This window comes from Scophthalmus maximus, chromosome 16 (genome assembly GCF_022379125.1).
Source record: "Scophthalmus maximus strain ysfricsl-2021 chromosome 16, ASM2237912v1, whole genome shotgun sequence".
In the NCBI taxonomy this organism is placed as follows: domain Eukaryota; kingdom Metazoa; phylum Chordata; class Actinopteri; order Pleuronectiformes; family Scophthalmidae; genus Scophthalmus; species Scophthalmus maximus.
This window is the reverse complement of record NC_061530.1, coordinates 14,385,780-14,410,021: the sequence shown is the minus strand read 5'-3', so window position 1 is coordinate 14,410,021 and position 24,242 is coordinate 14,385,780. Positions and strand designations below refer to the sequence as shown.

General features: G+C 45.9%; 1 protein-coding gene across 7 annotated transcripts; it reads right to left on the bottom strand.

Annotated features, from left to right (window-relative positions):
- Position 1: 1 nt before the first annotated feature.
- kat6b (K(lysine) acetyltransferase 6B) lies at positions 2-23,627 on the bottom strand. Of its 7 annotated transcripts, none has more exons than XM_035611840.2 (17): positions 23,390-23,627; positions 20,118-20,988; positions 16,047-16,155; positions 14,084-14,199; positions 13,780-13,861; positions 13,143-13,272; positions 11,516-12,474; positions 10,292-10,413; positions 9,612-9,724; positions 9,317-9,458; positions 9,018-9,179; positions 8,430-8,523; positions 6,631-6,862; positions 6,181-6,340; positions 5,471-5,752; positions 4,288-4,579; positions 2-4,153 (listed from the first exon to the last, which is right to left on the bottom strand). In XM_035611840.2, the coding sequence occupies exons 2-17, from the start codon at positions 20,733-20,735 to the stop codon at positions 1,341-1,343; spliced, it is 6,426 nt and encodes a 2,141-aa protein (XP_035467733.2). In that variant the 5' UTR covers positions 20,736-20,988; positions 23,390-23,627; the 3' UTR covers positions 2-1,340. The 7 variants fall into 7 exon arrangements, with proteins under 7 accessions (XP_035467733.2, XP_035467732.2, XP_035467736.2 ...); XM_035611839.2 differs by lacking the exon at positions 23,390-23,627 and adding an exon at positions 21,838-21,997; XM_035611843.2 differs by lacking the exon at positions 23,390-23,627 and adding an exon at positions 21,838-21,996 and having other exon boundaries at positions 12,419-12,474.
- Between the last annotated feature and the right edge of the window lie 615 nt (positions 23,628-24,242).

The following is a 24,242-nucleotide window of genomic DNA, read 5'->3' as shown; positions in this document are numbered from 1 at the left end:
GTACATGGTCAATCATAATTTATTCTTATGCTAAAATGTACAGCATTTTGAAGTGACTGACAATAGGAGAAAAGTCATAAATACAAGAATGTCATTCTGTCCCATTTTTTGTGCACATAGCCAGGTATTTCCCCCCCGTGTTCTTACCAGCAACTCTGTACAGGTACAAAGGCTACAAAAGAGCAATATAAACAAAAACACAAGTACAAGTTGCGTTTTACATGCAATCCATTAGCTTAGTTTGGTCTATTCACAGGCTCTATTCTCCTACACTTCGGTAAAATATAAATCCAACATTTTATAAAGATAGAAAACAAATCTACAGATGGAATGAAAACGTAGCTTTTTAAAGGCATTATGTAAAATATCAACTTTGGACTAAATTTATATTCTTCTTTATTGTTATTCATTCGTTATAATCATCTAGTTCTTTTTAAATTCCGCCACACTTTCTGGACAAATGTTTGAGAATCTTTCAGGGTACAAACACTGAGATATGCTTTGTTATTTTTGACAGAAATCAGTCTGCTTTATTAAACAGAAAGCTGCCTCAAGGAGATCTGTTACAAAAAGACTTCAGAATTATACATACATCGCAATAAAACCTCTCAAACCGAACAGAAAACAGGGAACTAAGTTTACATTTTTTTTTTACATTATTAGAATTAACAAAATATAGTTTCATCTTTCTCCCCCGCAGGGAAACCTAATAAAAGGCCAGATATCTTTAAAATGGCTTTGCTATTAAGCACAACACTTGTACAGTACTACTCGAATGCACTGTCACTAACAGAGACTGAAGCATGCTAGTTGTCACTTTACAAAATAAGTACAATAATTTAAATATACAAAGGCATGAGTATAGTACAAACTAATTGCCAGCACTGTTAGACAGGTACACTGAACAGGTTCAAACAGCCACTAACTCCACTTGTAGCAGGCACATTAAATGGCTTCATTTGAGGCTGCTACACGACAGCGAGAGCGCTGATGAGATCTCCACGTCCGAGCTCCGAACCCGCCCGCTCTACAAAGACACGTCAGAGACACTAACACTAATTAAATAGATTTTCATCGTAATGATGTAAGGCTTCCCCGTCTGGAGGAACAAAAATACTTTTTTTTTTCTTCTTTTTTTTTTTTTTAAAACATTAGCTTCAAAGTTTACTCACTGATGAAAAAATTTGCATTCTTTCCAAGTGCTGCTGCTGGTTTTTATAAGTCATAAACAAGAACAGAAATACACACACGGAGAAAAGGAAAAGAAAAACAAGGCCAGATCAGTGCATCTTTAAACAGCTAAATGCACACGAGAGGAACCAGCTCAGTCCGGCGGAGAGTTACCGCCTGATGAAAGACCCTTTCAAGGGCTTGCCTGTGTTCATGTAACCATGGTGACCAGCTGGAGTGTACACCACGTTGCCATGTGGTGGAGCCTGCATGGGCTGCTGGGGGTATGGCTGTGTTCCCATCATGCCCATCTGCATAGAGTACTGGGGTGACTGGTTCATGTAGGCATGGTTGCCATGGTAGCCACTGTTCATCATGGGCTGGCTCATGCTGTAGCCGTTCATGGCATTGAGGGAGGGCATGTTCATGGAGTTGACATTGTAGGCTGGCGCCGGCATGATGTTCACGCTCATGTTCATGCGTGGCATGGCGGCCAGCGTCCTGGACGGCGCCTGCATGGCCACAGTCTGCGGCGGCCTGGCGTACATCTGCTGCTGGTGGTGGTGCGACAGCGGGGCCGACTTGGAGCGTGCAGAGATGTGACTCTTGGACGCCATTTGGGGCTGGATCCGCTGCGAGGGCGAGATGCCCATGTTGCGCGGCAGCATCATGGCTGACGGGGAGCCGAGATTTGGGGGAGGGGTCATGGTGGCCTGCACCTGGGGGTTGGGGACTCGATGTGGCGTCTGGGACAAGGAGACCAGGCTGGAGTGCTGCGACGAGAGCGAAGGGGTGTTTGCATAAGATGTGATGGGGTGCGAGGCCGAGTGGTTGAAAGGCAGCGAGTGAGGGTGGTCTATGAACGTGTTGGTGAACTGCTGCAGTTTGGCCAGACTGAGACCAGACGACTGCGAGTAGTGCCCGCCGCCGTACTCCCCCTGGTGGTTGATCCTCTCGTAGAGGGTGAAGTTTGGGTTGCCAGACTCGGGAATGTCTGCTAGCTGCATGGTGGTGGTGAAGTTGGTGGGTATGGCGCACTGAGCCATGGGCTGCTGCTGGCTGTGCTGACTGTGTTGATTGTGGATACTATGCTGCGGGTGCTGATTGTGCTGGCTGAGCTGATTGTGCTGCAGGTGGTGATTGTGGTGGTGACTGTGCTGGTTGTGGGGATTGTGTTGACTGTGCTGGCTTAGCTGATTGTGTGGACCGAGCTGATTGTGTTGGCTGTGCTGATTGTGTGGGACGTGCCTGCTGTGGGAGTTGTGTTGACTGTGTTGACTGCGCTGACTGTGCTGGCTGTGCTGGCTGTTGCTGGGGGGCCTCTCCACCACCACGCAGCCCTGTGGTGACTTGACGTTGCAGTGCGGCGGCGAGCTCAGGCTGTTCTGCTGAATCATCCCACAGCTGCCGGGGTTGACAGCAGCCATTTGCTGGCTCACAGCGCAGCTGCTCTGGGCCAGGCCACTGGGGGGGAGGCTGCCATAGGAGCAGCTGTTCTGGGAGGGGCCTGCCCCACAGATGCTGCCCCCCATGGTTGAGTCGTAGCTACTGGGGTTCTCATAGTTCTCCGTGGTGCTCTCGATGCTGCCCAGATCGCTGAAGCCACTGTCCACGACCTGCTGCGAGTGATCCGACACCGACGGCACATCCATCATGGGGCTCGTCTCCATGTTGTGGAGCGAGGGCACGGAGATGGCACTGTGGTCGGGGCTGATCTGAGTGTAGCCGCTCTCTAGGATGGATACGGCCGGGCTGTTTACAGAGCGTACAGACTGACTGGGATGGGACTGCGCGGAGGAGAGGGGACTGCTGTGGTCTGACTGTGGGCAGTCATCCAGCGAGGTGAGCTGGGGGCTCTGGGCCACGTGGGCATAGGTGGGCAGGCTCCTGCAGGGCTCCTGGCTCTCCACACACTCTTGGAAAACCGTCTCCTGTTCAGTCTCCTGCGTCAGGGCCTGAACAGCCTGGGCCGTCTCCGAGTCGATCTCTGTGCAGACCGGGGGATCCTCCCTCAGCACTGGGCTGAGTGTTTGCCTCCCTGCAGTCTGAGAAGGTGGCTGATCCGGACAAGGACTGGACGTGCTCTCCTCCTCCGATTCAGAGTCCACAGGGTTGTCAGAGTCCACGGCTGCTACCGAAGCCACTGCTACTGCTTCAGGTGGTGGTGTTGCTACTGTTGTGTCTGTCACTGTTTCCTGGATGCTTTCTGCAGCAGTAGCTTCCTCATCACTACACAGGACTGTAGAAACCTGCTGACTCAGCTCAGAGTCATTGTCGTCTTTTGGATCTAAAAAAGGTGGTGTGCATTCTGCCATTTCTTCCGAACTCTGTTCCAACTCTGCAATGCTGCTCTCAGGTGCAGCTGTCTTGCTGTGGCTGTCATCTTCATCATCTGCATCCTGATCCTCTACTGGAGTTCTCTGCTGATCCTCCTCCTCGTCTTCTTCATTGACATTTTCCAGCGATACAGCGCCCTCCGCGCTTTTATCTGCATCATCTTTGGCTGGGAACTCCTGCTCGTGTTCGCTCTCTTGCTGTTCGTCCTCAGGTGGTTCGGGGGAATCGCCTCTGTTGGCGGGGGAAAAGGGAGCAGGTGAAGCGGCAGGTGAGCAGACCGGAGAGGCGACCGGCGAGCCTTCGGGGGAGCTCGACTTCTGGGAGCCGAGGTCTGTCGGACTCGAGGGCTCAGAGTGGAGCCTCTCGGATGTTATATCTGGACGAGCCAAGCCTCTGCCTGCTTTGCTGTCCTTGTCTGCACTGATGATATCCTGGTCTGGTTCACCTTTCGCCTCTTCAGTCTGAATGTGGTGCTGCTCCGCCTCCAGGGGGGTTTCAGGGGGCGTGTAGAGGTTGAGCTTGAAGCCCATCTTCCGTTCATTCTTTAGCCTCCATTTCGGAGGACCGCGCTTCACTCCTTTGGGCCAGCCTTTCTTCCGTTTCACTGGACGGGGTCTTCCTGGTCTCTTGGAGAGGACGTCGGCTCCTACAGGTCAAAAGTAACAAAAACAGTTTGGTCAGAGAGATGGAAAAATCAGCTGTGAAGCAAATTCTATGAGAAATAAAGTAGTGCAATAGAGGTTACAGAGTTGTATTCTATGATGGTCAAGATGCAAATACCTTCATTCCAGTGTTCAAGATTGTCTTTCTGTGCATTCTTCTCCAGCCTCGGGCGACCTCGCCGCCGTTTCATTGGTATAATCGGCTGCTTCTCCTCCTGTTCATCCTCCTCTTCTTCTTCCTCCACCTCGCCCACTCTGCAGGTCCGCTTCAGCATGGGCATAGGACGCTCATCATCAGAGTTGTCGAAGGGCTCGTTCAGCACCTCGGTCGTCTCGGAGATGGTTTCTGTTGTAACGCTGCTGTTTATCCTCTTCCTTTTACGCCCTCTCTTCTTGAGCACGATGGTTCTCTGAAACACAAATACAAGAAGAACCAATGAAAACAGGATCAAACCTCATCCAAGTTGTTTTCTTTGCTGACTGAAAACTAGGGCACTAGGTGGATGACCTCCACGAGATACTGGCAGAAACTCATTCGGGCTTTTGAGCTAAATGTAAAATGTTAAAACCACACCGTTTGACTAAATGTTTGAGCAATGCAGACTGGCGTGGAGGACCACAAATGAGATGGGCAAAGTAAGCAGAAACCACAGTCTATATTTTACATTCTCCAGTTGTTTCCCACCGGCTGCCTGTGACTCAACCGCTCTTCCCTTTCCGAAATCCTTCACAAGAAGAATGCGAAATCAATACTGTGACTAACGCACCAAATAAACCCCAACAGCCACTGTCATTCTTTCCTGGGTTTCCATACTGCTTTTGCTGATAAGGTCTCCCTGACATTATGCAGCTGGCTGTAATATTATCTCCAGCACAAGGGGGCAGTGCCATATAAACAGAACAGATGTGAGCCGCAGAGGAGGGCAGTAAATTAACCATGACCATTGACAATGGTACAAGGTTTATCCTGCACAGTCTCGGCACTAGCAGTGAAAACACAATCTATTATCTACAGCTGCAGGCATGCAGGGAGGCTCCGGGTGACATGAAGGAGCCACTGAACCTTCCAGTGAATCCATGAATATTTATCAAACCTTCCATCACACCCGAGTACACAACGTGGTCCCTAATGAAGGAAAAATATCTGATGATAATACATTCAATTCCACTTTGTCATAGAAAAAAAACATTCCAGATAACCAAGGAGATAATCCCACCAGAGGAAAAGAAAAAAAGAGAAGCTGACTTGCTACTGTGGCACAAAAGAAGCATGATTCACATCAACAAACAGCAGAAGTCACCTTTCTCTTGGCTGCAAGCATCGCATGGGCTTTTGTAAGGATGGGTGGTGAGCCATCAGAGTCATCATCGTCGTCGTCGTCGTCATCATCAGCTTCGTCATCGCTGACTTCCTGCGCCTGCTGGATGCGCCTGGTCCAGGGGGGTGCAGGGCGGCGTTCATACGTCCTGTAGGGAATCTTGCAGTGGACCTTAGTGAGAGGTTGTCGGCTGCCGTGAGTCATCATGTAGCCCTCTCTCTCCTCCTTTTCCCAGCAACTGGCCTGCTCCTTCAGCCGCTCAGCCTGGTAATTAAACAGACAAGACGCATTATCTCTGGGAAAGGCGCACACACACGGCTCCAACATCTGAGCACTGAGGCTAATGGGAAAACAAGAGATCTGAATTAACATCATGACAAATGAATCAGTGTTGGTTTCTCCTGATAATAAGAGCAGCGCGCTGATTGGATGTTGGCCCGTCATGGAGGAAACATTTCCATTAAGCAACCGTGGAAAGATTGTATTTCATGGAATATTCAGCACCATCAATTATGTAGGGAACTGATTTAGGGCAATTTTGCACAACATTAGATGCCTGCTGACAGTGAGAATGCCTCCCGTTAATGCCCTATATTTGAACTGCCTGGCTAATCAGACAAACATTCAATAACAACACTGCAGGCATGTGTAACCAAATAACTAGCACTTGATAATTGAGCGGGGAAACATACATCCATTTCTGCCTCCCTCTCCTCCTCAGACAGGACGGCGTTGATGCTCGTGGAAGGTGTCCAGCGCAGAGCACCGGGATCCACCTTGTTCTGACGTGGGTTTGCCCTCAGCCGCTCCTTGTGCCTCTGAATCAGTCGCTCTCTTCTGACCAACACAATCCTACGTCACAGTGAGAAAAGCCCATGAGTTCACGTCCGCAAAAGAATGAGCCATGGTAGACAGAAGGCAGACAGAGGGTGACATGTGGTTAAATATGAGCACAAAGACAATCTCTTTGGGACAGCAGGTGCTCCGTGTCCTTGGGGCTGCTTAACCTGACTTACTTCTGTCAATATTCAGCGGCATTAATGGATATGCTGTTAAAAATACCCCATGGCCTGGATAAGTCAGACAGCATACAGAAGCGGCGGCACAGGTTGAAGGGGACTGCGGCTTCGGGAAAAACTGACCTGCCATCCTGTCTGTCAATCATGCCGAGCTGCTGGAGAGTAGCGGCGATGTCGTGCGGACACATCCCAGTGGCCCTGCTTATTCCTTTAACACTGATGTGTTTATCTGGGTGCTTATAAAGGTACTCCAGTATGACACTTTTCCAATATGCCAGGTAAGATAAGCGACCCAGATCTGACAGCGGCTTCTCTGGGGAGCCGGCTTGTCCTTCTTGCCTGGTGAGAAGGTAACCTGAAAAGACACAATTCAAACAAAAAACAAAATGCTTTAGTCAAGCTGGAGGCCGCTGCTGGGTTATTTCAAACTGAAATTCGATACCCCCCCAACACACTCCCTTACTTATGGATTGTGTATTCATGTAAGGATGTGACACTGAACCCTGTTTAGGATTTCACCTTCAAATAGTAAAAAAGGGAGGCGAGGCAATCACTTTTCCTCCCTTCCAACCTTTGTCAGAAGCTATGATACACACTGGCAAGGGCAACAAAGCAGGTTGACAGAGGGGAGTAAAGAGGAAACAAAGCGACAGAGCGAAACAGAGAAGCAGCTGGATATCATTGCTCACAAGAGACTGCACTTAGGAGAGATAACGAACAGGGAAGGCAAAAAAAACCCCAATACTAATGTGTATCTATTTGTAATTAGTTTTATAGCAGCGCTGTCAAGGGTCATCCATTATGAGTGGCATTAAATTAATTAATGCCTTTTAATGTGCACCCACTACCGAGAACCAAACAAGCAAATCTAATCACCAAACACTGAAACACATAATATTGCAGTAATCATAACAATATTCATCACTAAAGCTGAAAAAGAGGAGGCTGCGATAACAAACAGCCCAGTGATGAATTTTCCAATAAATTAATTGAAAAAAGTAATATTTCACTCTGTGTAATTTAACAAGAATATTATCATTAATAAAGCGAAACAAAAGAGCTACTCCAAGTCCTCTGAATTATTACTTGAAAGACATTTTTTTCCCACTAAGTCTCTGCTCTCACAGCTACCTGAGACAAAAGTGTTCCTCTAATACAGTAAAATATAACAGCAAAGCTTAATCTAAACAACTTCCAGCTCCAAAGCTACATTTTCCAATAAAGCCTTCAAAGAGCTCAGAACTCAGCTGTGTTCAGTCTCCCTTAATCCCCGTCTTTGTTATCAGCACACTCTCAATATCACAGATCCTCTCGCATCTCTGTCTCAATGGCTCCCAAAGTGAACAGGAAATCAAATGCTCCATTACCGCCCGCCCGCCCTCCCTCCCCGCACTCACTTGCTCCTCTCCTTTCTCTTCATCACACACAAACACAGAGACAACTCTTGGAAAATAATAAAACGTCCACAATGACAAAAAAAAAACCTGAACACAGAAATCCACTCAAGGCAGCAACTTTTTTCATAAGTGGACCAGAAGGCTTTAAATATTGTATGTGTTGCATTTACTGGACTGAAACATAAAAAAATTGTCTACACTTCATCACGTGTGAAGGAGAGAGAATTTGGGTCATTTTCTCTGAAAACGTTCTCCAGGCGACAGCGAAATACTATTGACCATCAAATACAGTAATGTATGCAGTCACAGTGTAATGTTTATCACTCCTAATCTGCTGCGATCGCCGGAGCACTGAACATGAATGCTCTTAATTAGGCCACTTCAAAGCCTTAACCAAATAACAGCACCTTGCCACAAGCAACAAAATCACCTCCTAATCTGAAATTGTTTGTAATGAGAAAAAATAAAAGAGAATGAAAAAGAAAACTCCAGTCCAGCGGTCTGAGAAAGCATTAAGGAACTTACTGAAATCAATAAGGAACCTTCCAAATCCTTGCCTTTGGTACTGAGGCATGATCATTATGCAGGAGACATTGTACTTCTGCTGGCAAAGCTTTTCCTGAGGGAAGGAGAAACAGATCAAGTATGTCAGAGCTCTGCTGAAGCTGGCAATTTACTGCACCTGCCATTGTCCTTGTCTAAGGCTGTGCGCACGCACACGCACGCGCACACGCACACGCACGCACACACGCACACGCACACGCACACACACACACACACACAAGTATCACTCTGCTCTGAATACACTTTTTGTCGGTTAATCTGGCAGTTATTTTTTAAATATATGAGTGTTTCATAGTGAAATTGCTTATTTTATCTGACCGACGGTCCAAAACCTAATGATATTTCAATTTCAAATGATGTAAAACAGACACAAGCAGCAAATCCTATGAATGTTTAACACTTTTTTGTATGACTTATTGATTAACTGTGTGAATAATAGTAAATCAGTGCTTCAAAAAAAATGGACAGGTCTCTGTGCATCACAATCAAGAGTCAGAAATAATGTGCGGTATTCCTTCATTGCCCATATAATCACTCTGTAATTCTTACCTTGGAGAAATAGCCCACAAGATGACAGCCTTTCTCATCATTCTTTGTAAGTATGTAGAAGAGGAACGGCTCCACATCATAATACAAGGTCTTGTGATCCAGGAAAAGCTTGGCTAACAGGCAGAGGTTTTGGCAGAATAGTTTGCTGACATTTCCATCAACCTAAGCACGGAATAAAAAAGAGCAAGAGGACACTGTTCAAACAGTTCTCATTTTTTTCCCTCCTCCTCCCAGAACCCATTCAGTGGAATCTCATGCAGCACACAGTTATTGCTTTATTGCTGAAAAGGGAAGCTGACCTCAAACACAGAAAGGTTGTCCTTTCTGTAGATTTCATTGGCTGGCGGGTGGAACCAGCCACACTTCTTTGTGTGTCTCTGGAGAATGTTTTTGCTTCTCATGTACTTCAGACAGAACTCGCACAGATAAAGCTTTTGTAATCTGGTGAAGACAAAGGGGAGAGCGGCGGTTTGTGCTTCAGCAGGAATAGGTAATTTTCTTTTAAAAGGACATTGGAATAAACTGCAACTCCAGTGACAAAGAAACCTGCATTAAATTGTTGTGTAAAAAAAGAAAAAAAGATATCAACATTACCTCGAATATTCAGGCGGGTAAGGTGACGAGTACCAGGTTTGAATCTCATACTTCCCAAACTCAATAAGGGCAGGGCATCGCAAGGAGTCTGTATTCATCAGAGATCCAGTTCTCTGCGAAAAGATTCAACAAAAGGAAAATAGATAAATATAGTGACGCAGATAATTCAATGACAGTGTCTATTTCATATCGGTCGATATCAATAATTATTGATAATTTTTATGACCTAAGAAACACAAACACGAGCCAACGAGATGGTGCAACCAAACGTGATACTGTTACAGGATTGGCTATTAGCCGTGTCACTCCATACGTTGCAAGGAACCAGAGGACGAGTGCCGGCGTAGCTAGCAGCCGGCGTAGCTAGACTCTTTGCTCCGGTTTCTTCCAACGAGGGAAAAAAAATTATCGAAACGTTCTATCTGACGCATTTTCTATTGATATTGATTACGTGTCTGTCGTCATAGATACATATCTTTATTGTTTTATCGCCCAGTCCTACTAGTGGGACAATGAGAGAATTTGACCTGGATATATGACTCAGGATGATTGGGATAGTAATTAAATATAAATACAAAACTGAATTTCCCATGTCACATCACTTATTTAACTAAAAATAAAATAGTGAACTGCTTGGTTAAGCCTCGAAGAAGTTTAGCCCTTTCCCCCAGTTTGTTCACCTGCGCTGCGAGTTCCCGGACACACTTGAACGTGTCGATGTCCTCGTCTGCGACGTGGTCTCTGGACATCGCCGCCGTGTCCGTTTGGGCCTCCTGCTTCACACGCAGGTCCCCGTCGTGGCCTGTTACAGGCAAATTGACACAACATCAACACATCAGGAAGCAGATCAGCACCGGCTTGTTTGAAGCAGCCGCGGTTGAATAATCTCATAAATGCATTTTATGCAAATGTGCTTATACTGTGAGTGCTGTTGCTGAGCCTGTTTGAGGCCATGTCTCTGAGGAATTTCATAATGTATCATCTTTGCATGTTTATATGAAAATCCCTAATGTAATGAAGTGAAACTAAATCACTCTAATTGCGTAACCGCTTTCATGTGCTTAGTCATCCACCAAGACAGTTTCCCATGAATTAAGAAGCAGATGCAGTGAAGGGAGCAAGTGTCGACATGAAAAGCAACTGATGTTGGAAAGCAGGCAGCAATTTTATGAAAGACATCAACACCATGACTTAACCACCAAAACAAAAACCCATTACATGTGGAAGTGATCAGTCATTAACATTTTTATGGAAATGTGCTGGTGTGAAACGTGTTTGTGCAGCATATTGTTAGGAACTGCTTCAAACATATATACGTGTTATTTATTTTTTTTAACTGTGACTTCATTCCTGAAAACTGTGAAGTGTAAAGTTGGGTGCACTTCTTGGCTATAATCATCATGTCAGCTCTTAGTCAACTTGGGTGGGTGAATCATTGTGTTGTGTGTAATGACCACTGGAAGTGAGGTTGAGTGGAGACAGTGATTTTAAGAGTGAGGGTGGGATGAGGAAGAGCACTGATGTGACTAAGGCCTCTACGAGGTAGTGATCACAATGTGTGCACTACTTCGCAGGGGTCAAGAACAGAGCAAGGAGCAACATGAGGGAGTTAGCGGGCCATGCACTATGACAAAAGCCAACGGGCGAGAGAAATGGAAGCCACGTAAACTCCGCAGCCAAGTAAAAACGCAACGAAACTGGGTTAAGAAACTAAAATAATTCAAATTAGGCAGAAGATTAGTAGTCTGTTAGAATGTCGAGGGTGTATTCTCAAAGAAAATATTAGCTCTAGTCTGGAAAAATAAAAATAACTGCGAGTGTTAAGCCTTAAAAAAAACAAAACAAAGGAGAAACTTAAAGGTGAGGAGACGCAGGTCTTGACTGGAGTTTCGAGCCTTGCTTACCATGATTATTCTCAGGCTTAATTCTTCCATCTGTCAAGTCTCCCTTTCCTGGTGAGGGGGCTCCCTTCTGGGGGCTCACTTTATACCTCAGCCTGCCTAGTGTCCTGTGCTTTTTAAGGAAGGGGTTACGTTTGAAACGACTGACCATCTTAAATGGGTGTCCTCTGGGTCGGCCCGGCCCCGCAGATGTGGAGTGTAGCCTATTTTTAATAAAATCGTTCTTTCCAAGGGGCTGGGGCCCCGTTTTGGACGCATGAGGTGAATCCTGCTTATGATGCATGCGCTTAGGTGGCGCGTAGCAAGGTAGTCTCTTTTTCCGCGACTGTCCCTGAGTAGTATAAATGTGAGAAAGTCCGTCAAATAGTCCCTTAAGTTGGCTGCTATTGCAGAGACTACTCAGGGAGGGAACACTAGACTGGCTGGAAGAGCTCTGGGGCGAGTTAGCAGAGGTGGAGCTGCTGGAAACCTGCGAGGGGGGGCTAAATCCCGGCAACGTCGGAGCCGGAGGAAGTGCAGAGGACGAGAGGGTTATCATTTGTGTGGCGTCAGCAGCAAAGGTAAAAGGCTCTGGGGGTGTGGACAGTTTGGGCAGTTTGTCTCTAGAGCTTAACTGTTTGGCGGGGGAGTCGACGGCTACAGCTCGCGAGCGACGGCCCACGGGAGAAGGGGTAAAGAATTTGGAAAGCCCATCGATAAGCCCTTTGGTTTTCTTGTTAACGGTGAGTGTAGCTGGGGTGGAGGTGGGCGTGAGGGGGAGAGTGGTGGTGGGGGTGGAAGTGGTGAATTGGGTGGCGTCGACCACACAACAGGGGTCTGCAACAGCCAATCTGTCTCTGGCGTCCTTCACAGATGCAGCATGACCAGATGAAGGTGTGGAACAGACGGTAATCTTTTGACCCCTACCAGGTGACCCCCTTCCTCCAAGTGCTACCATGCGGCCGTCACCACTGGTTACAGAGCTGCGAAAACAACAAAGAGTGTTATAGAAATTCACATCTCACTTTGCCTGAGTACATTTACTCAACAGCTGTACTTCAGTAAAATTTTGAGGTACTTTACTTGAGTATTTCCATATTAAGCTTCTTTATTGACTGGTGCTTTTTACCCCACTGCATTTACTGGTTACCTAGCAAGATAAGGACGTGCATGAAAAAAGCACGACATCAACTTCTGAAACATGATGCAACGTTATAAATCATCTATTATATTAATCTAGAAGATTTCCCTGTTTTTCGTATTAATTCATTAATTGCTTGGTGTGCTCTTATTCTGTGTAAAGGCTCATTCGAATTTATTTCTGGTTGGTAGTTTTGACAATAATTTTTTTTATCTGTTATCCGTGATTGTGCTCACCAAGGTAATTGCTTATATATGGAAACTCACAACACTGCACAACACATCAGTGGGTAAAAGCTGAACCACATATTCAGCCTGTGCGATGTTAACAGTGAACAGCTGAGGTTATAATTTTACTGTTATGCTAACCTGCAGGTTTGTTTTTAAAACTGTATTTGAGGCCCTGTTGAACTTCTCTTCAGAACTGCTGCTGTATTCTCAGATATTAGCGATGGACCACATCATTATTTTCAACAGGTGTTTCTCTTTCGACAGATTTTTGCACACTTACATTCTTTGTTTGAGCTTATTTCTGGGCCTTCCGATTGGCTTTGCATATCGACGTTTGATCTGATCGGCTTTCTGGTGCAGCAGTTTCTTGCCGTTCTCCTTCGGCCTGCAGACTTGGCAGATCCAGGTTCCTGGAGGGCGTCCAGACAAAGAGAGTATCGTTTGGGTTGGGTTCATCAATTCAGAGGACATACGGTACATTCATTTGAAACATCTACCTTTAATACTGAGAACTGGCAAGAATCCCACCAGCTCACAATGACAATCAATTACTCAGCACAAAGCGAAAATCCATAAGAAAAACATTGGGTCAATTCTCTGTCCAGAGAAATAGACTTGGTGTCAGATTGTTGAGCAAAGCTATGTGACTTGTATGAATTGCTCGCCAAATGTCCTTACTACAGTACGTGTACCATCATTACATTATAAGTGTCGCTGTAGGGTCAGTGCTGTAATCCAGAGATAGCAAATCTCCCCGGGGATGGTGGAATAATTTGATATGCATGCAAAGCTCCTAATAAGCCACTGCAGCTTCACTGTGTGCTGAGTGACAGCCCCAAATGGCCGTCTGTGAAGGAAAGCCTTTGAATTGACAGCGGAGAAGGAAACAGAGGAGCCAGACAGTGTAAACACCTCACCTTTTGGCATTCTTGAAAGCGGTGGGTCGCAGCATTCCATGTGAAAGCCCCGATCACATGAATCACAGAATAGCATCTCATCCTGAAAGGGAACAGCAGGCATGTGTAAGGGATGTCCCTGTTGCATACATGTAACACCCTCTGTCTTTTGAAAAAAAAAACAAAAAAACCAAATTGTGCACAAGAGCGACTTAAAAAAAAATTATCGGAGAGAAAAACCAGCAAATCCTCAGGGAACTACCTCCAAGCCAACTACACACACAAAAAATGGTGCTAGTTAAAGTGTATGCAACGTTATACTTACAGCATTTTTCCCCTGTATTCGACAGGAACTGCAGGTTTTGCATTCAATGCACTGCCACCGTAATCTCTTCACATTTGAGGTCAATTCGGGGGAGAACTTCAGACAGGATGGATGCCCTTCAGATGCAATCAGACATGGATTTTAGCATGACACATTCTTTACCAGCATTGACTCAAGTCACAGAGCTAGAGACCAGGTTTTCACCCAGTAAGGTTAAATATTAACACATTACAACATCGAAAACAATGGTGAGCTGCCTAACATGTCCGCAACACTTTTTTTTTACCCTCCGCCACAAGTTGTGTCTAAAAACAGTATGATCAAACATCTGAGCTGCTAATTACAGATAATTTGATCTTAATGAGGCAGAAACAGTAGCAGCACTCATTCTAATGGAAGCCGATCCATGAAAGTCATGTAAAAGCTTGCCTTCTCCCTCACCCTGCTCCCTCTCATGGTTGTAAAACAGCTGTTTTACAGTGAGAGCACAATTTGTGTACACTACGAGCGGTTAATGAAAACCACCTCGACACTACTTAGTCAAATTTGAGCTATAAAAATGTCACCGGGAGAACAATTCCTTACGGCATTTAAAATAATTGTTCAAACATAAATGACTCCTGGCAGAGGTAATTTTATGGGTGGGGGGATGGAGCAGTTTTGCCTGGAACAAAAGAACTGTAAAGGAAATGCCACCAATCTGCGGTGGGAAAAAAGGGTTGATCTTTGATCCACCGAGCCTTGTGCACGCTGTAGGAAGAATCTGAATCGAGCAAAAAATGATCTAGATTCTAATGGCCACTTATGGTGTGTCTGCCCTTCTTGAGCGCACTGAGGGTTGAGAGCAATTTGCGTCCCTTCAAACACTCAATTTGATCACTGCTCTTCCAATAAATCCCTTAAAGGGAAGCGGAAAAAATGTGGAGGAAGACCGTGACATCTGCTCGACGGATGCTGACAACGGATGCTGCCAGGGTTTGGCGATGTGATTGAACAACTCTATATTGTGTCATGATCACAGATCTCTCTCTGAACTTTATGTTGAGGTGGCTTTAATAACTACTGTTACATCACTAATGATGTCAATGAGCAGGATTGCTTTATGGGAAATATTGAATTTGTAAGCTTTGGGCATCAATGTGTGTGAGGTACTTTAAACATTTTTTTTTAGGTGTTTCAGACATTTTCAGTAAAGATACATAAATGTTTGGCCAACTGAATTTCCTGAAAAGTCACTAAAGTTGTGTCACATTTCAGGGATTGCCTCCTGCTGAGCATGCGGTATACGTGGCCGGTGGAGGCCCCCCCGCTTTCGTCGGCCGCCTAGACCGCGATGGCCAAACCAAAATAAAACGGTCTGGTCTATGGTGGATTTCCTATTTGCCGTCACAAGTTTGTACCGCTCTTACTGCTGTCTCCTAGCAACGGAGCTGCAGTTGGCCATGGTTCGACACCGACACGCAATGAATCATGGGAGAAGTTGAGCGGGGAACGATCCACCCGTTGGATCCTTCATTGCTCGGGAAAGGAAGGACGCATTTGGACACGTCGTCCACGTTTGAAGGAGCCCTTGGAATGGCACACAGCCGAGACCGGGGCTGTGACGCAATTGGTTTTCAAATTTAACCTCCGAAGGCGGTTGTCATTGAATTGGGACACGGCTCATATCATACTAAAAGACGACAGGAATGAAATGATACTATTTATAACTGTGATGTAAATTTGCTTGTCATCCACCATTACCCTGCTACTATTCTGAAACTAACATTTGTCATAAGGACTGGGCAGTAATTCCATATTATTTTCTTTGTTCATAATTTCATGTAATAGCTACATGAAATGTAGAGATCTTGTGGTCCAAATCAAAGATTCCAAGCAAACAGAAGGTACAAAACTAGCAACATTTGGTTCCATGGTTGAATAATATGTTTTGGTATCGAGTGAAGAACTGCAGGCGACTTACCACTGCTCCCACAGTCTGCACAGGACAGCAGCTCTTCTGGCCGCTTGTCCCGATTTGACTCTTTCGTTCCAAGACAGAAACTGCATATTGGGATAGGGTCAACCCGGAGCTGGGTGGGAACACAAACAGAGACAAACTGTTTAAAAAACAGAAACGGGCACAGGCTATGTTTGTTTTTCAGACATTTTATCTTGTTGGGATTTCTGACTTCACTGTAGACATATTGCTGGTTATGGCGAGAGGCTAAAGTCAGTGTGTGGATTTTATGAAACAGCCTAGAAAATATGAACTGGAAGCATAAGCTCAGAGAATGAAAAAAGAGTTGAGTTCTCACAGACTGAAATTAATAATAAATGAATCTCATCCTCAGAGATGTGCTGCATTTGAGATCCACGTCCTTTATCCATTACATCTGAATGGGTAAGTGATCTTAGTTATCATAGTTTAAGGGCTTAATCCAATTCTTAAAGCTTGCACTCCAGTCTGAAAGGATTAACCAGCATGTAATCAAATTACCTCAATAATAAAACATGCTCTCATTGTTGCTGCCATGATCCAGAGTAAATGTTGCAAGTCTCAGAACAAACACTCGTTTAAGGGCTTACGGAAAAGTTCAGAAGTGAAATATGAGCCCACGGTTTAAGAGGATTTCCTCATTGATCACCCAGAATGAAGAGACGCTGACTTTGCAGAGGAAACTGGAGAAGACTTGTGTCATCTCTTCACACAGCTGTCAGTCAAAACCCAAAACCAGGAGACTGATGCATTATGGCGTTCATTAGGTGTCCCTTTAAATAGTACATCCAATACACAGGCCTCCAGAGGGGCATCAAACAAGCTGCTGCCTCCTTTGCTGCTTAAGATGAATTGCTTAACGGAAAATAACACTCACGGGGTGTGACCATAAATAACAAACCTCATCATCAGTTTACACACCAAGGCCTCGACAATTGACTGGAGCTTTGAAGGGCACTCTGGGGATGCCCATAATTAGTTTCTGGCGTCTGTGACGCAGATCATCACCCTGTCCTCAACCAAATTTGTGACCTCTGAATCTAAACAGGTTCAGACCAACATTTGAATTAAAGGAGATCTTGTTTTTCGTCAGTCAAGGAAGGAACATCCTTTCAACTGGTCACGCCATCCAATTGAACCCCGGGGGCTGTTGGATCAATTAGGTGAGGGGAAGCAGTTCACCACCACGTCAATGATTACTCTATTTTGCAACCTGCCAGGTCAATATTCGAAACCGGCCACAAGCTGTTGGAATTGACTGTTGCTCATGAAGATGTGATTACGGATGTTAAAACACCAAAATGCTACCGTGTGATGAGTTCTACACCTCTCTGTGATCATCTGTGATTTTTTTCATACTGTCTCAGGTTGCAGAAGAAAAATTAAATACACTTAGCTTTTTGAACAGTCCTGGTCATAAGAATCGGTCATATCCCAAAATATCCAGAGTCTAAACCATTGGATGATTGGCAAAAAAGGAGGTTGCCAACAATTTAATGAATGAAATGAGAAATCAGTTTACAACACTATTAATTAAGTATTTATAGATTTTTTTGGGGACTGTTGATCTGACTAAACAAACCATATGAAGGTGACATCATGGGATCTCACAGCTTGTAATCTGTGTTTTTCATTACTCTATGGCATTTTTAAAAGACTAATAAAACATTAAAATCAATAATGAAAATAATCGCTAGTTGCAGCCCTGCATGTAACTCCAAATGTTTTGTGAACTCGAGTACACAAAGTCTCAATTAAAGGCTCGTCAAAGTTCAAATCACACTCACTCACAGCAGAGCGTGAGAAATATTAGCATTTGTCCTTGATCACTTGCCATTCTACTTTGTCGCTGCTAAAAATACAGCCAAAGGCATTTTGAAAACAAGGCCTCGGTGTTGTGATTACTTCTTGTTCATGTACAAAAACCACATGTGTCATTTATATTGCGTAGCCAGGAGGCAAACTGAAATTACTGAATGAACAATGTTCACGTGAGTCACAAAGCCCTGATTTGAGGGTTGACAAAGATCCTAAGTATGATTTCTTTACGAGAGAATTATAGACACAAGTGAGGAAATCCGTGTAAAGAGCTCGAGATGAATAAGACATCAGTGCTAATGTGCAGCCTGTGCATGTTGAAGATGAAATGAGCCGCTCGGCAAGTGAAAGTCTTCCCTTCACAACACACAGTCTCCACTGACTGAGCCATGAAGTCTAATCCAGGAAACCGGAGAATTAATTTCAATCAGGAATATTCTTAGGCCTGGTGATTAAAACCAAATAGCAATTTGCAAATCGGCACGGCATGAAGAAGAAAAAAATGTGCAAATAGAGAAATAAACACAGCAGAAGAGATGCTGATGATTTACTTGGGGATTCTAAATTAAGTACTTTACAGGAAATTATGCTGCTTCAAAAGAGCAGGCTGTCCTGAGTGAGGGGGTGGGGTCCTATTAGAACACTGCTGGTAGAGAGAGAGAGAGAGAGAGAGAGAGAGAGAGAGAGAGAGAGAGAGAGAGCTCAAGTGGTTGCATAACACAGCAGGGGGAGAAAAAAAACTCTCATTCCTTGCCTTTGTTCCTGCCAGAGTCTCTTCAGAATCTAATAAACTCTAAACCAAGACTGCTCTTTTTTATTTATTTTTTTACCTCAAAGTATCTCTTATTCTCAACACACGTTGTGCTTCAGCGACTGCACAGGCAGGGCAACGTCTCATCCTTTGAAGTGAATGGTAAACCTGCACTGGTCCAGGTGATGTCATCAGCCCCAGAGCAATGGATTGAAATGTTCCAAATGGAAAACAGCAGGCCCTGCTCAGCTATGAGAGCCGTCGCAGGACACCGTGTCTCTAAACAGTTCTCGGTTTCACTTCTGGCCCGACCACAGACACACTGTCACAGTTGTGGCTGCAGTGTTGCTGGTGTCGCTTTCGGATTATGCACTGTGAAACTGGTGGGAACAGGGTGATGGTGGCGCTCGCAACTTTAGCTGCATAACTTGTGCACACCACACGCTATTAGAACGCACTTCACCTCGATGGGTCTCACAGCACAAGACTTCACAACAAACTATCGAGATGACTGTACGCTGCACTTTAGGGCCGCACAAAACAAAACAATTTCCATGACACACTCTCCTGTGCTTTAAAGAGACCGTGACCTTTTGGCATTGCAAATCAAGTGCAAAAAGAAAAGAAAATGCTGTAATTTCACACACGTTTATTCTGCAGTGAGCGTCATAGCTAAGGGATATAACAAACACACAATCTCTGTAAACCATAAAGCAACCCCGAGGTGCCAAAGCAGCAGAAACAATGCAACCTGGAAGTTTGTTTATTTGGTTTTTATTTCCTCTCTGGGGCATCTCAGTTAGCACAAAGGTCACAACAGCTGCATGAAGTCGGCGAACAATATTGTGTCCTACCGCTCACATATCTCGGCCCTCACTCCTCAGTGCTGCTTATGGAAAATACTCCATGCCCTAGCCCTCGCAAATTACCAATAAAATTTCCCTGATTCCGTTAACTAATGCTCTGCAACTCACAAGACAGCCAGCCACATCCCTTAAGGTCATTAGGCTAGAGTTACATAACCTCTGGGAAGCCTACAGCAGACTGCCTACCACACACTGTCAGCATGACTTTCTGATTATCCAAGCTCTCTTATTATGGAGACCAACAGAAACACAGCCCCGAGCGGACACACTCGCGATGGTCGTTGCTTCTGATCCGCCGGCCTACAGTCCCGAAAGCCGAGCTAAGACCACAGCTCGTCCTATCAATAAAATTCCTCTTAGTGGTGGCCATTTCTTTTACCCTTTCCTCCTTGGTGGTGCTTTCATGGAAATGCCACAGTTGGAAGTACCAAAAAGTCCGTAGTTCTCTCCCTAAACAAAAGCTTTATTGAGGCTGGGTGAGAAGAGAAATCAGTGACATATTAAGAACAAGTCTATTCAGAAAGAACTTTTACTTGCTGCTCCTTTTGGGCAACAACAACACAAGACACAGCAAAGGTCCTACGGTGACATGGGACCGTGCAGAGGCCGAGGTGCATGTACCTGATCTCGTTCGTGGGGGAGGAGCGTCACTGATGACAGGAGCAAGTGGGAAGTACTTGGACACCTGAAGCCCCTTCCATCCACGCCGCTGTGGCTGAGCTTGTACCGCGGGCCGTTTTTTGACAACCTGCCGTTGTTGACCGACCGCTTGGCCGCCAGCCGCAACCTCTGCCGGAAAGCAGGGTTGTCGACAACGTTGGAGAGGTCGTCCTGGTTCCTCAGATACCGCTCGATGTTTTTCAGCGAGGAGCCATGGGTATCATCCAGGCCCTCAATGGCCCTGTGAATTATTTTATTCCAATCGATATGGCGCAGATCGCTCACATTCCATATAGATTCCTTTGATGGCACAGACACGTTTGCGGGCGGGATTGATCCGACTCTTGCGGCATTTCCTGGGTCCTTGTAGGAGGTGCTCCCTTTATTTGTAACCTTGAGAATAGAGCCATCGTGAACACTTAATTCCAACTGTTCGAGGACGGTCTTCCTGTCCAGTCCGTGCGACGTAGCCACCGCATGACAAATCCTCTCCTCCGATGGCCTCTGCTTTTGCCTCTTGATTTTCTGTATCGCTTCGAGAATCCACTCCGTGTACAGAGGGTTCGCAAGTTTTACCATGGTTGAACAATTAGACGCAGGAAAGTGTGATCCATAAAGATTCCCCCTTTCTGCTGCGGAACACTGGGTACATCCACATCCTTTGACGAGGTCAAAAAGTTTTCTTCCGCGCCAGCATCCACATATTTCTTCTCAATCCGGGGGTTTTCGAAGTTGAGGAAAAAGTTGGCACTAGTTATTTCCACAAAAAAACAAAACAAACGGGTAGTCACCAGCTGACCGGGAGCTTTATTGATTCAATCCCAGATCAAATCTGGAAGAGAAGGGAGAAGAAGGGAGAAAACAAATAAGTCAAAAGCATATATATATAAAGTCACCCATCTTGTGATTGTTTCTCATAACATTCACACTGTGTGCACTGGGCTGGAGCATGCTGGACATGAAGGCTGAGCCGGAGGAATGCAGCACTTTTAAGATGTGCTACAACATGAGTAGCAGATGGATAAAAAGCAGATGCAGGAGCTGTCATGGCTGCTAAAGAAATGAGACTTAATCCATCGCCTGACAGTGTAATCCGCACACCCGAGCCACATGTCCGTTCCTAAACACACTATTTCCTAAAAAAAAAGAAAAGAAAAAAAAAGAGGAAAAAAGTAACAAGTTCTCACACTGTGACATGGCACTAGAAAAAAAAACAACTTCTACAGACTTCTGGGAAAAGTATTTTAAAAATAAATAAATAAATAAAAAAAATAAAAAAAACGTCTCCCAAAAACAGACACACGTATGTTGCGCTTCAGATGGCTTTTCCGGTGGTGAAGTTAACAGTCACTCCCGCCGCCGCACGCCATTCCCGCAATGTCACCACAACATGTCATAAGACTGCAAAACACACACAAAACAGACCGGAGTACGTTTGGGAAAGAAATGGGGAAAAAAAATCAAAAATGGAGAACGTATGAGAAGTTCGGCCGTTACTTGTCCGCACGCGACTTCTGACAGCTCGACGTCCGCCACGACGGAGCCGCTCCGCCGCGAGCTCCTTACTGACAGCTGCATGTCCGACGCTCACTTTTCGCCCCTGACAGCTGCCGCTGCCGACCGTTAAACGCGGCGCGCGCTCGACGACGGCGAGGAATCCGGCGGCGGCCGCGTCACAAACCTCTCGAAAGCTGTTGTTCCGCCGAGTTGAGCCGAGAGTGGGATGACAAGCGAAGGTTCGCCCCGCGTTGCCGATGTCACCCTAAACAGTCGCCATTTTGTTACAATGTTGTAGTTTACATGAATCCGACATGACGCTGATTACAATCCAATGGAGTCTCATTAAACCTCACCTACGCTAATGTGCCCTCCCCGGCAACTTCGATATTGGCTGCGGACGCCGAGATCCGATTTCTGGTTTGATAAAGCACATGTCAATCTCCGTGTGTGAGCGCAACGCGCGAGGCACGCCACTGGCTGCGCGAGCTGTCACTTCCCCTCCGTTGACCCGCCCTCTTAAGGTGGCCCCCCCGGTGATGCGGCGCTATCATTCGCCTCCGACGCGCGTAGCACGTGAACCCGGGGCTCCGGAAAGCCGCGGCGACGGGGTTTTATTAACTTATTAATACAACCGTAACGAGCAGGCGCAAGGCCGAGTGGTGATCAAACCCGATGAATATTTCAACCTCGCTCGCGAGGCGCCTCGCTCCGGCCCACCTTTACTGAGATTCCTCCTTGAAACAGTTGGTTACACTTGAAAGTGATTTGGATCATTTTAGACTTTAATTGGCCGTTTGTTAAATCTATCATGTGTTTGCACATCTAAGAAAAACAACCTATAACGGCCCCGGCGTTGGTTTTAAAGTGGAAAACATTTATATAACATTTTCTTAAAAATATAATTATGTAATACATTCTAGGAAGCATATTCAAGACTCCTCGGGGCTAAATGTGTCTACGCTATCGCCTTCCCTCGTCTTCATCTTCCTCCCTTTTTGCCATGACTTCCCCGAGAGGAGCCGTTCGTACTCCGGATGTTAAACATTTAAACTGTGTGTGTGTGTGTGTGTGTGTGTGTGTGTGTGTGTGTGTGTGTGTGTGTGTGTTCAATCGCGGTTGGAGGGGCGACACATACACGATCCGTCAAGACGAAAATGAAAAGTGGGGTTTTTCTTCCCTGCGCGCTGCGCGTCTCCGCCAGCGACACGTTGCGCGGTGCGAGGATGGCACGACCTCTTTCTCGCCATTCACTATCGGATCGATCTCCGATGAGCAGGAGGAGGAGGAAGAATAAAAACGAGAGCCCCGGAGGGGGCAGACGGAGAAGATGTTCAGGGGGGAATACAAGTTGAACACGACTGCCCGCTCCCTCCATCCCCGCTGCTCAAGGATGCATCGCTGCCTTTCTCCCCCCGGTCGTCCTCTCTTCCCCGGTTTCATATCAGTCAGACGATACACAACAGATCATGCCTCCTCTGCAACATTTCAACACCGATGTATCCCCCCCCCCCCACCACCACCTCTCCCCCCGTCAGACAAACCGACCCTGCCTATAATCCACAACCCGCCGCGGGCGAGAACACACAACACATGATCGCTCAAGTTTTAATGCGAGGACGAACATATAAGTAGTATGAGAGAGAAGGAGAGAAGGAGAGAGGGAGAGATGGAGAGAGAGAGAGAGAGAGAGGGGGGGGGCAGCAGCTACCGTCAATATTCGCTCGTAGTTTTACCTCTTCAAGTTTGTCCCCCCCTCGGAGACTCCTCTTCATCACCGGCGAAGGACAAATGCGCCGCGACACGTCGGAGCGGTCGGTCGGGTGGGAGTCGTCCGTCCTGCAGGAGACGCGAGGGGCAGGGGGAGGCTGCGCCGAGGCATGGAGCGGACCTGATAACAACTAATTGAAAGGTTAATCTACATAGCAGCCTGTGACAAAGTGGTACCCTCCCCCTTCTTCTTCTTCTTCTTCTTCTCCCACTGTCGACATCCCTACTTCAGTGTAGCGGAGCGGACCGTCGCCCCTTTAGTTCGCTCCCACAATGATATTGTCTCCCCCCCCCCCCTCCCTCCATCAACATGTCCAGTGATGAGCCGAGAGGAACAGTTTGATTTTATTTTATTTTGAACACTTCATGTTTCTGCTGGATTATTCTCGGCAGGCTACATAACGTATTGGTTTTGTTTTTTTCTTCCTTTTCATTATGTCATAACACTCCCATTAACATGAATCCCCCCGCGGGCATGTTTAAATTGCACTGATGTGCAGCAGATATGATCTCGCATGTGATTGGTTTTGACATAAACACACAAGACCCAGACTTTTTTTTATTTGAAAAGAAAAAAAGAAAAGAAAAAGAAACAAAAAAAAAAGAGAGCTGGTCCTGGCACTGGCCGATTTCACCCAGGGCAGTGTGGGATATGTTATACACTAACACCCTAATCTGTTAATTAACTTCACCATGGCCGAGGAAGAGCTGTAGTTGTTAGCCATAATGTAGATCATTACATTTTCAGTCTTTAGATTTGGGTGTCCCCCTCCTCGCTCCGTTCACCAGCTCTTTAGCAGCATTACAATATGCCAGAAA

Excerpts from the sequence above, each read along its gene's own strand:
- kat6b (XM_035611840.2), bottom strand. The coding sequence starts at position 20,735 with ATGGTAAAACTTGCGAACCCTCTGTACACGGAGTGGATTCTCGAAGCG. Across the intron at positions 9,725-10,291 it reads TCCGGGAACTCGCAGCGCAG|AGAACTGGATCTCTGATGAA; the intron begins GTGAACAAACTG and ends ATCTTTTCGCAG. Across the intron at positions 9,459-9,611 it reads TACCCGCCTGAATATTCGAG|ATTACAAAAGCTTTATCTGT; the intron begins GTAATGTTGATA and ends TGTCTTCACCAG.